General features: G+C 35.4%; 1 protein-coding gene across 2 annotated transcripts in view; it reads right to left on the bottom strand.

Annotated features, from left to right (window-relative positions):
• The window catches only part of ZFPM2 (zinc finger protein, FOG family member 2), a 567,025-nt gene that overhangs the window by 270,505 nt on the left and 283,254 nt on the right, over positions 1–13,266 (bottom strand). For both annotated transcript variants that reach the window (XM_020970081.2, XM_020970077.2), the window contains one exon: positions 9,043–9,161. In XM_020970081.2, the coding sequence (XP_020825740.1) occupies positions 9,043–9,161 (119 nt within the window). The remainder of the gene's footprint in view (positions 1–9,042; positions 9,162–13,266) is intronic.

Below are 13,266 nucleotides of genomic sequence, written 5' to 3'. Positions count from 1 at the left end.
GCAAGTTGCAGCATAAAAGGTCTTATGCATTGATGAAAAATGCTATCCATATCCACAGAAAGAACCATGGAGTTTGAATGCATATCGAAACATACTATTTGCCATTTTTTTCTTCTGTTTTGTTTTGTTTCCTCTTCCTTGTGGTTCCTCCTATTGGTTTTAATTCTTCCTTACAACATGACTAATGTGAAAATATGTTTAATAGGAATGTATATGTAAAGCCTATATCAGATTGTGCACTATCTTGGGGAAGGAGGGGTAGGGAGGTAGAGAAAAATTTTAAACTCAAATGCTTATGGAAATAATTGTTAATAAATCAAAATAAATTAGTAAAAAAAAAATTAAAAAGGCCCTGGGCATACAGCACTGTCTCTGCATTCCATGAGTTCTCAGACAAGAATTTCATGACACAAATATCGCATATACAATGTGAATACCAAAAAACTTCAAAAATATAAACTTAATACTGTTTTAGAAGAGTTTTCAACTTTTCCCTAGTCTTCGTTGCTAAAGTTTAATCTTTTTAAAAAATTTTATACTTCATAAGTCAATAAAGTACCATGTCTATTGACAGGGCATATGCCAGAAATATTTTAACAAACACCAAAAGTCAAGTGTAAAGAATAGGTGATGCTAGATACAGGCCTCATGCAGACTGACAGGTGTGTGAAAGAAAAACAGGCCACCAGCCTCAATCCTACTGGCATGGATGACTGGAAATCTTTGAGGCCTCTTGTTTTTCTGTATTTTATCCCGACAGCATCTGTGCTATTTTCTTTCCCCCATGATCTCCCTGAATCTTTGTGCAGTTCCAAGAGACTACTTTATCTTCAAGCTACCTCTCCAAACTGTGAGGTCCATGATAATAATATTAATAATAATAGCCACAATAATGAAGATAATAATAATAAAAATAATAACAATAGCTTACATGATGAACAACCTGATTTGCTATGTTCTTAGTGATGACTCTGAACTTGGAGGTACAGCAAACTATTAGATCAAGATTTATACTAATAAAGGAGAAGCCAAGTGGCATGATGGATAGAGTGCTGGGCCTGGAGTCAGGAAGACTCATCGTCCTAGGTTCAAATCTGGCCTTAGACACTGACTAGCTGCATGAGGCTGGGGAGGTTTGTTTCCCTCAGTTTCCTCATCTGTAAAATGAGCTGGAGAAGGAAATGGCAAACCAATCCAGTATCTTGGCCAAGAAAATCCCAAATGAGGTCACGAAGAGTTGGACACAACTGAAAATGGCTGAACAACAACAACAACAATAAAAAACCCAGCAACTATGGGCCAGTTTTTCCAAGATTAACTTCCTGTCCAACTCATCATTTCAGTCTGCACCAGGTCAAAATGTGAAAAGCCAATACTGCTGTGTTTTTAACCAAGGTACCATTATCAGTGCTCAAGTTGAGCAGAAGATAGAACCAAGAATAATTCTGGAATTGTCTATATTCTCTTTGACTGGTCTGGGGCAAAACAAACAAACAAAAAAGGTTGGAACTGAAGGAGGTTGAGTATTGCTAATGCACCTCAAGATGGGAACATGAGAGACCTGTAGAAGATTTGACCTCTGGCATGGTGACTCAATTACTGTGTTGAATTAATTAGTCTGCTGAATCTTTTTTTTTTTTGTTCATTTGTTTTGGGAGGCAATGGGGGTTAAGTGACTTGCCCAGGGTCACACAGCCAGCTAATAAGTGTCTGAGGCCGGATTGGAATTCATGTCCTCCTGACTCCAGAGCTGGTGCTCTATTCACTGAGCCACTGGCCCTTCTGCTGAATCTTTTGAGCCCAAACTGGGAGTGTGAACTGAGTAACATTGCTTCAGTTCACATTAAGACAATTTAAAAGAGTGTTGCAATTTCAGATTTGATTCAAGGCTGAGTAAGGAGGGGTTAGAAGGTGATGCTTTTGTAATAAGGGAAATAAATCTCCTGGGGTTGAGATATATGATAAATCTTCATTCCTAGTTCAAGTCAGACAACTGTAATAAAACAGTAAAAGTTCTTCAACTGTTTAAATGTACTTTAACTAATCGTGACAGATATTTATATTTTGTTGAAGATAAAATAAATTATCTTCTATTAGCATCTTATTCTGATACTTCAATGTCATTTGGAGGTGGTCCTTGGGTCTTGATAGCTATGACAGCAGAGAATGAGGTATAGCAAAGAAGTATTTGACCCAGTGTATAGACTGCTCCAACTTAGAGTTGGGAAGTTTTTGTTGTTGAATCTTTGTGAACCCATTTGGGGCTTTCTTGGCAAAGATACTGGAGGGATTTACTATTTCCTTCTCCAGCTCACTTTACAGATGAGTAAACCAAGGCAAACAGGATTAAGTGACTTGCCCAGGGTCACAGAGCTAGTAAGTGTCTGAGGCCAAACTTGAGGATATGAGTCTTCCTGATTCCATCCTTTGGACTCTATCCATTTTGCCTTTTAGATGCCCTGGAGTTTAGAAGATCAGAGCTCAAATCCTGCCTCAGATGATTACTAGTTGTGTGACCCTGGCCAAGTTGTTTAACCTCAGTCTTGCTCAAATTTCATGATTGGTAAAATAGGAATAATGATAGCACTCCCCTCTCAAGGTTGTTGTTAGAAGAGGATGAGATAATATTTACAAAGTGTTTTGTAAACCTTAAAAGCTTACATAGATGCTAGCTATTATGATTACGGAATAGAAATATTTCATGTGGGAAAATAATTATGGGTCAAGCATATTTGTCTGAAAACCAGCCAGGATTCTTATGTTTGGAAAATATTATAACCAGAAATCTAGCCATTAAATGATGATTTTTTGTTGTGGTGGTGTATAGAGGGGTATCACAGCAAGAGCTGCAACTAATGTATGTTATGGGGCAGCTAGGTGGCTGTCCTTAGAATCAGAATAAATCAGAATAGACATGTGTGAAACTGGGCAAACTGCATCAGGCTCCACTTCCTCATCTGTGAAATGGGAATAACAACATCTCAACCTCATCGTGAAGGTGTGGTGAAGATCAGCTAAAGTAACATGTAAAGCACTTTGTAAACATTAAAGTGCTGTATAAACGCAAGCTGTTATTATTGTGATGTCAGAATTACAAAATCTCAGAATTAGAAAGGACCTCAGATAACTAATTTAATTATCTATTTTGGCTGCTTCATTATGCTGTCATCTATTTTGCGCTTAAATTCCATTAAAGTCCCCAGAAAGTTCCATATAAATGATAATATAGCCTTATCATCTCCATCTTTTTTAACTTAAGTATATTTTTGGTACCTCAGCATTAGACTTTACCATTTATTAATATTAAATTTCAGCTTATTTAATTAATTCAATACACTAGCCCAGTAGTCCTTAAACATTTTGGTCTCAAGACCCCTTCAAATCTTTAAAATTAGTGTTAATTCAGTAGAATTTTTGTTTATGTGGACTATATTTATTGATATTTACTGTATTCAAATTTAAGCTGATAATTTTTTTAAAAATTAATAAAATTTTAATTAAATATTTTAAAAAAGTTTTTTAAAATAATTTTAAAACAATACACCCACTACATATTAATATAAATAGCCTATTATTATTTTATGTATAAAGCATATTTTCTGAAGCAAAAAATTCCTGATTAATGGGGATTTTTTTCTATATTTTTCAAATCTCTTTAAGGTCTGGAGTAATATAAGGTAGCCGGATTCTCTTATCTGCTTCTTCATTCGATCTGTTGTAATATCTTATTTTTGTTGAAGGACATCAAGAAAACCTGGCCCCACACAGACATATAGTTGGAAAAAGGAGTCTTTAATAGGGACATAATATTTTAGTATTATTATGAAAATAGTTTTGAACTTGCAAATTCCCTGAAAATCTGTTAGGCACCTCCCAGAGTCTTCAGACCACAATTTGAGAGTGTCATTCTTGTTTGTCAAGATCTTTTTGAATCTTGATGCTACCATCCATTGTGTTAGCCATCCCTCCTAGCTTTGTGTCATCTCTCAATCTGAAAATGATGTTCTCTCTCTCTCCTCTTTTCTTCTCTCCTCCCCTCTCCTCCCCTCTTCTCTCTCTCTCTCTCTCTCTCTCTCTCTCTCTCATCTCATCTCATCTTATCTCATCTCATCTCATCTCCACCATAAAAATGCATGACTACTCTAGATCTAGCTATTCTACCAGACTGAAATCTACCTCATTCTAACTGTACTATCTAGTCCACATTTCTTTATCTTGTCTTAAAAAATGAGATGAAAGACTTTTTCTTTATGTCCTTTAACCCTCCATTTTCAGTATTTACTTAACTGTGCAAATATTTCCATTGAGTAGAATAGAAACTGCTTCCTGGTTGGGATTTTTGTTTTTTTATTTTGGCTTTGTATACTCAGCATACAAAGTGACTTACATATAGTTAGTAAGTGATTAATAAGTGCATCCTGTGAATAAAAGGTTCTAGAATTTTGCCTGAGACCTATGTATGCATCACTGAACTATGTATTTCAGTAACTGTTCTCCTACTCTTTTTTGAAAAAAAATTGAAATACCAAATAAAATTTTAATAATTATCCTTCTTTTTAAATAATGGTACCATACTTGTTACTGATCAATTTAAATAATATGAAATTATAACAAAAATCAAGAAGGAAATATCATTTTCAACAGAAAATTGAAAGTAAGAATTTTAATAAAACATTTAATTTTTAAACAGAGATAAAATTAACATTTACTTACATATTACATAGAAACGAGTGTGGATTAAATACTTAACCTTTAGAATAATAAAATATGTAAATACCTCACAGGGTTAAAAAATATATATTATATTGACCAATTGACTTTCCAATACCTCAGGCTGTCTCTGTTTAATTACAAAAAAATACTGTAATAAAATTCCCCCAAAAAATATTACAGACAAATGAAATTTTTCCTTCAAAAACTAAATTTCATGCCAATGTCAAGATTTTCAGAAACTCAAATGAACAGGGATGTGATATGCTGAACTGTTTTCTAGATTGTTTTAGGAATTCTTGAAAAAGGAAATTTTAGATTTGATGAAAGAAAATTCTAGGGCAGTTGAAAAAAAGGGTATGTGCCCAAAAAAGAGTCAAAGAGAATGAGGATGAAACTTGTTACCCGTCTCTCATCAGAGATGAGGTGATGAAGCTAAAATGCAGGAGACACACATTTTCAGATATGGATAACATGGGAATTTGTCTTTCTGGCTATGCAGCTATGTATTGATGCTTTACTTTTTACTGCAATTTTTTTTTTGTTTTATTTTATTTCTGAATTTGGTCAATTGGGAGAATAGTTTAGTAAGAGGAACACAGCATAATTATTTTTTTTCCTTAATTGAAATGAAAAATAAAGAAAAAAGAAGAAAATGGGTATGTGTCAAAATTTAAAGTAAAAAACAAATCCTGAAAACAATATAAAGGAATTTTGAAGTAATCATTTGGAAAACAGAGAACTTTTCTTCATTGAACAGCTAAGAATTGGGAAGATTCCATATGACAATTTAAATAAAACCAAGAAAAGTCATTCTGATTTTTCTCCAATTTCTTCAGACTCAACATTTTAACTTCAAAAAGTTATAGTCCAGAAACAATTTCATTCCACCAAATCTTGCAATTTTTCCAGCATTCCCATTTATATGTGTATACACTTTAAATAAGTATGGCAAAGTACTACTACTCACATTCCTCATCACAGTATGAAAGTGATGCTGGTATCCTAATGCGCATAAGAGGCAAACACAAGCTCTGGCCATCTCTACGCTGATGGGAAGGGCTCAAATATGGATCTAGCAATGAAATGCATGTCTGAATTCTGAAAATCAAAATTTTGTAATAACTTTTGTAATAAAAAGTTCATTAGCTATGTTTATTGTCTACAAGGCCACAAGTTTTTTAAAGTTATTGGGATTTCTAATCATGGATCCTTGAAATTTCAAAGCAATAGTAATAACTTCTCTTTAATCTGGCATATTGGGATTTGCAAAGTACATAACATAAGTATCTTTTTCAGACTAAAACTTATTAAAATATGTATAAAATTATTCCTAAGTGGGCATTTTTCCAACTTACATAGTATCAATGGTATCCTTAAGATTTAAAAACTAAATAAAAATAGATAAACTAATAGAGATAAAAATGGCTACTGCTAGCAAAGGACTTCATTGTGGCAACTGCAATATGTCATGAAAATTTCAATACATCTACTTACAGCATAAAAATATATAAATTAATCAGAAAATTGCATTTTAAATATAGAGTATCATCAATTTGATATACTATAATGGAAAAGGTCCATAATCTCTTATGTCAATAATATACAGATGAAAGGTATTTAATAGTAGATACTACTTCAGTAGACAGTAACAGCTATGAAGAATGATTGATTCAATATAATATAGATTGTGCTAGTATCCTACTAGAGGAAAACACACACACAAACTAGATTTAGACTTATAATTTGACTTAAACTTTGAAGTTTGCACAATCTCTTCTTCCTTACAAGGAATACAGGAGGTCTTCATTAGCTAGAATAATAAAAGTCAAAATGCTTTCCTTTGGGTGTACACAAAGAGAGCCAAGTACTGCCCAAATGATAACTCTGGAGTCATCCTACTTGAAGGATTTCCTATTATAAAATTTTTGCTTGGGGACCATAAAAATGAAGTGATGATTCTTCAACTGATCAATTTGGTTTATAAAACTATCTGGTTTGGGGATTACTGTTATTATTATTAGTAGTATTTGCATCATGGACCCTTTTGGCAGTATAGTGAAATCTATGAATCTCTTCTCAAAACAATATTTTAAATAGGATAAAATATATAAGATTCCAAAGGAAAAGAAACATTTTGAAGTATACTTATCCATATGCATGTGTGTGTATGTGCGCACACACATACCTGTCTGTATGTGCTCATGGGTGTATTTATTCACAGAACTCAGGTTTAGAACTTTGCATCTAGATTAATTCCTAAGCGTTCTTGAAATTCTGAAATTCTTGAGGTAGCTTGGATTAGTGGATAAGACACTAGACTTCAAGTCAGGAAAACTTGGACTCAAATCTAGGTATTCACTAACTGTCTGACCTTGGGCAAGTTGCTTAAATTCTTTATGCCTTAGTTTCTTCATCTGTAAAATGAAACTTCTGGCCTACATGGCCTCTAAGATTCCTTCCTACTCTAACCCTATGATCCTCTGATCCTCATTGAATAGAAATTCAAAGCTAAGATTGTTTCAGATAGTCACTTAGCACCACTCTGCCCTGCAGATCTCATGCAGAATTTACAGTCTTGATGATGGGCACGATTTGGAAAACATTTTTGCTTGAAGCAATCAGCTACAGGTTACCTACAAAGCTATAGGAGCATCAGAGTTCCAGACATATCCGTTGTGATAGGCTAAGAAAGGCTGTACTTGCCTATGACTAGATCAAGAGTTATGGTTGAAACAACTATGGGACCTGTATATCCTTGTATATTTGTAAAGAGGTGTTCATCGGAATAAGGATAGCACTACTCAATCTCTATCCATAGGGGAAAGAGTCTCCTTTGACTTAATAGCCCCCCAATACCTTTAGAGCTTAAGTGTGTGTTTTTTAAGGGAGAAGTTTTAGTGGATTTTATTAATTTATTAATTATTTGTTCATTTGGTTTACTCTTGATGTTTATGTTTTAGTTCAATTATCTTAAATATTTAAGTATTTTTACTTATTTCAACCCTGAATTTCCTACAGTTACTTCTTTCCACCTTGTAATAAACATACATCACACAATCTTGCTGATACTGCTGTGATTGCTGTTGCTGTTGGTTTGCATTTTTGCCTGTGTATATCCTTACTCCTCCTTAATTTCCCATGCTATCATTCTTGTCAGATGGTGCCTGAAACATGGTGGTGACACAAAACATTATTTTTTTTAAAGAAGAAAATATAAGTATGAATCTCTTCTGAAGGCCAACTCTGATGTCCTGTCACAAAGTAGAGGTGATCCTATATTACAAAAGGCTATTCCAGTGGCCCATGACCTCTGTCAGGTCCTACCAATGTGGAAGGACTTTAAGCCCAATAACAGACTGCTGTTGTAGGAACTGCTTGTCTAAGCTGATCCACAGTGTGGTGTGATGTGATGTGATGTGTGTCTCTGCGTCTGGCCACATCAAATCTTTTAAAAAATCTGCTAAATCATGTTGGGGGGAAGGGAGAGAGGTTTACAGTCTACCAACAAAATCACTTTCTTGAAGTACTGAAGTACAACAACTTAATTCAGGAGTAAAATCAATAATAACTCTTTTTTCCTAAATCTTTAGGACAGGGATTCTTAACTTCTGTGTGCGTGTGTGTGTGTGTGTGTGTGTGTGTGTGTGTGTGTGTGTGTGTATGATGAGTTTCACTGTCAGTATGGTAGAGCTTATGGACTTCTTCCCATAATAATCTGTTTACATGCAAAAAATAAAATGCGTATGATGAAAAGGTGGGCAATTATTTTGAAATGCAATTATGAAAATATTAAAATAAGCAAGTTAACAGACATTCCCTACTGAAGGAGAAGGAAGCAATATCTGTGGTGTGAGCTATTTTGATCCTAACTCTTATACAAGAGAACAAGTTAGGGACAAAAATTAGAATTCTAATTGGCCCTGGTTTTACAGGTTCAAACAATATTACCAGAGTAGAACAAAGTTGTTTACTTATTTCTCATTCTGCGTGTAAACCTGAATTGTATGACAATTAATTTGTGTCATCTTAAAAATAAAGGCAATTGTATATGTTATTAAATGTGAACAGTATTAGCCTGGCTAAGGAGATAAAGCAAGAACCTTATAAATTACCTCACTAAACAGCCATTTAGCATGATTAACCTGTTCCCTTCTAAACTCTGCGTAGATTACTGTCAGAGACGAGCCACTTGGAAAAAATCCAAGCAGCTCTGTCCATGAAAAGCAACAACAAACTGGTTTTAAGTGATTTCATTGGGAGGCAACCAAAGATAATTCCTGAGGGACAACAAAAGTATTCAGATTCAACTGTCTCTCAGCATTCACATACCAAGGTGTTATTATTCAGATCCATCTTCCCAGCAAAAGGCCCCCATGTTGTTCCAACCGGAAGTTGCTGCCGACTCTGAATCTTGCGCTCCCCATCCTTCTGGACCACCTCCAACTCTCCTGCAGACAAAGAAAACAAGCCATGTTTAGAGTACTTTCACTTGTGCCTTGACAACAGCCACCTCTGTCTTTGTGTTTGTTTTACATGCACAATGTTCTGAGGACCCACATAATGAGAATTAATTATGCTTGTCTGAAAAACAACTGATCTTGTCATCCTGAGGAAAGAAAGGAAAAAAAAAACTAAACCTTTTTCCTTATAATTATATTCAAATTTAGCTTATGGAGCCCAATTTCTTTCTCACATCTTTTCAAACATATTATACTCTGAAAGCATTTCTATTTAGCGAGCTTTTGAGAATCAGAGGGAATAACCCTTCCTCAAATGGCTTTGTTCCAGGTCTAGGGAATGGAAGAAGAAGTAGGAAAACATACTAGGGTTAAAACCCTTAATATACTTGACTGTCAAGGTTACTTTAATGGGGCACTCAATGTGAGTTTATTTACTTCACAATAAGGGATAGGGAAACTTTGGCAAATGACAGTCCCTCATAGCTATTCAAAGAAATTGGATAGAAAATTGGTAGATGTTTTAGAAATCCCTCTATTGTTTCCATAGTGTACTATTTCTTTATGTAGATAAGAATAAGTATCTATACTCATCATACACAGAGATGTATTCATTCAACTAAATAATTTTTATAATATATATATTTTAAATAGTCCCCTTTTTTTAGGATATGCCCAGCAATGGAAATAATAGAAATGAAACCAGAATGATTTGGGCAAAAGCTGACCCTCTAACCTCACACCTCCCCTGCCACTCTGTTTTAATCAAACCATAGCAATCCTTTACCTTCTCATCATTTCCCACTATCAACCACAACTAACTGATGAAAGAATGATAAAAAGGGAATTTCTCAGCTTGATTTACAATCCCTCAGAACTGACAGAAACAGAAACAGAAAACGTCCCAAACTGTGGCTTTAAAGTCTCTCGCTCCAGTTGTCTAATTTATGTCAACAGTGACACAACCACTTTATCTGGCAGTTTTCTAATTTCAAAATGTAACTTTCACAAAACATTCATTATGTTTTCTTGTTAAGTGATATTTCTATTCTACATGCTTGGTGCTGCAGCCACTATACTAAAATGGTGGGCATGGGCACTCACTAAGTTTACTCTTAAATGCCCATTGCCAAAAGCTAGCATGAGGATATGACTGGTAGTGCAGATGTTAGTTATAACATCTCTCTTCAGCCAATAGCCATACTTTGATGAAAACATTTCATTCTGAGTTGCTGCTGCTGCTGCTACTGTTTTAGCAGCACAACCTAGTTAAATTTGGGACTTTTCTGCTCATGTTTAAGTGGTAGTAATACCATAGTCCCTATCCTTAATACAATAGCCAATGAAATATCACTGAATTGATAGTATTTAAAACATTCCTCAGCTGCTTTGATATCCATTAACTATTAAGACTGAATTTGCTAAAATAAAAAAAGTCCACAGAGAAAATTCATTCACATAAGTAGTATATTTGGGCAGTGAAAACATCTTAAAGTAGTAATTCAACAAATGACACCAACATTGCTTAAATGCAAATCCACAAACCTGCTATTCAGTTTGCTTTGTTTTATTTTTATGCCCATCTTCTGGCACAAAGTGGAAGACTTGTTCACATGGTAATCCTCAAGTTTTCCCCTACCTCCTGGCTCCTAACCTTGGTAAATGATAGCAATTTAGCAATAGCTCAGGATTGTAGAACATGAACACACTAACGGAATCAGCAGTTCCTCTGTCTGGGGTAAATTCATCTGGGTGTGGGAGGGTAGCAGAGCACAGTCTGCTCCGGGTGCACTTCTGCCAGGTGAGGGTAAAGTCTATTCCCTAGAGAGTCCAATCAGCACTCTTATAGCATTGTCAATACCCAGCCCCTGGGAGGAGGTTGGAGTGAAGGTTTCGTGGCAGAGAACCAGGTAAATATAGTCTATAAGAGGACCACCACTCAAAGGAATGTTGTTGTGGGGGTGGTACCCTGGAGCAAAGCCCTGATCACTCTGTTCTGTTCATTATTTTGCTAAAAATCAGTGATATAAAAGCAAGGGACATTTAAACCCCAGATTTAGGAAAAATAATAATTGACATTTACATAAAAACAATACTTCTTATTACCATATTTAAATCTTAATTACTAAATGTCAAAGAGAGATAGATCAGTTGTTTCTAGCATATAGTTTATCTCCAACACTTCAATTACTCGTAAAACAAGATTTTTCTGCCTTTTAGAAATGGGCAAAAAAATCCTAACATATTTGATTGAATTGTTTATTCTCGAAGTATTTTCAAATTTGAGAAATATTTCTTGTCAAAGAGAAATCATCCATAAGGGTAGACATACATACAGTTATCAGGCAGGTGTGTTCTTTATAACTTAGAACCTTCCCAGCTTTCTAGTATTTTCATATTACTCTTACCCACACACTCTATGTAGAGAACCCTATCGACCTACTTGCTGTTCACACAGAGCTTCATCTCCTGACCTTTTGTGTCTTTGAACTACAGTCCTCTCATGCTTGGAAGTATCTCCCTCCATAGGTTTCCATCTATGAATCTCTGGCTTCCTTGAAGATTCAGTCCAAATGCCTTCTTCTGCATAAGGCCTTTCCCACTGTCCCCAAGTTCTAGTAACCAGCCCTCTAGGGTTGTTTTCCATTTTCCATCCTGAGTCCCTTGCTGTTGTTATTGTTCTACCCTCCAAACTGGACCACCAGAGAACATGCCTGGTTGGAACTAAGCCTCTTGGCTCTGCAGTCTTTTGACTAGCATTTCATCTCCATGTTAACCATTTCATCTTTAACCCTATTGCCATAGATATCTTCCCATCTTCCACTTATTTCTCATTGTGACACAGTACTCAATGGCCATAAATCCTCACTACGGTGGCCTTGAAAGGGCTGGTTGATGGATGGCTGGATTATTCCATTCACTACCTTTGTAACTTCATAGGCCTTAACTCTTTTTGGCCTCCACTCTCTTTAAATGTATCATCAACCCCCATTAGAATGTAAGTTCCTTCAGGGCATGGGTTATCTTGCTTTTGTACTTGCATACCCAGCTCTTCAGACAGTAATTTTTTCAGTCATGTCTGACTCTTCATGACCCCCTTTTGAGATTTTTTTGGCAAAGATACTGGAATGGTTGGCCATTTCCTTCTCCTGCTCATTTTACAGATGAGGAAACTGAGGTAAACAGGGTTAAATGACTTGCGCAGGGTCACACACACAAAGGACAGTAATTAGCACATGATAAGTATTTAATTAATGCTTTTCCTTCATTCATCTATTTTATATATGTCATATATTTACACGTTTTGATAAACATGTTGTTTCTGTCATTAGAATAAAAACTCCTAGAGGCCAGTTTTTTTATTTTTCTTTTTTTCCTCAATGCTTAACCCAGAACCTGGCACATACTAAGGGTTTACTAAATGTTTCTTGACTGAATCTCAAAGAAATAATGAGAATAAGGAAGACAGCCAGACAAAGCATTATCAGACCCCAATTATATTATAAAGCAGTAGCCATCAGAACTATTTTGTAATAGTTGAAAATCAGACAAGCAGAACAGTGTAGCAGACTAGATAAGGAAAAACCAGAAACAATCAAAACCAGCACTGTGATGTTTGATAAACCCAAGAACATAAATTCCTGGGGGAAGGAGCCCCTTTTTGACAAGAACTACTGGGAAAATTGGAAAGAAGTTTTACAAGAATTTTTTAACCTAATTATTTTATTCCACTTACCAAAATAATATAAAAATAGATACCCAGCTGGATGGGTTCATCCAAGTAAAATAATAAATGTTTGAAGGACAATGGAAAAACAGACACACAGATGTACTATTTGGTGGACCTGAGAATAAATTAAACCAAAGTGAACTGTAATTTGGAATTATACTCAAAGTTGCTAAACAATACACGTCCTACAGGGCGGCCAGGTGACTAAGTGGATAGAGTTCTGGGCCTGGAGTCAGGAAGACTCACCTCTCTGAGTTTAAATTTGCCCTCAGACACTAGCTGTGTGACATTGGGCAAGTCACTTAACCCTGTTTACCTCTGTTTCCTCCTCTGTAAAATGAGCTGGAGAAGGAAATGGCAAAGCCA

This window comes from Phascolarctos cinereus, unplaced genomic scaffold (assembly GCF_003287225.1).
Source record: "Phascolarctos cinereus isolate Bilbo 61053 unplaced genomic scaffold, phaCin_HiC Scaffold_4;HRSCAF=312, whole genome shotgun sequence".
Taxonomy (NCBI): Eukaryota; Metazoa; Chordata; class Mammalia; order Diprotodontia; family Phascolarctidae; genus Phascolarctos; species Phascolarctos cinereus.
The sequence above is the reverse complement of the archived record's forward strand: the minus strand, read 5'-3'. Positions and strand labels throughout refer to the sequence as shown.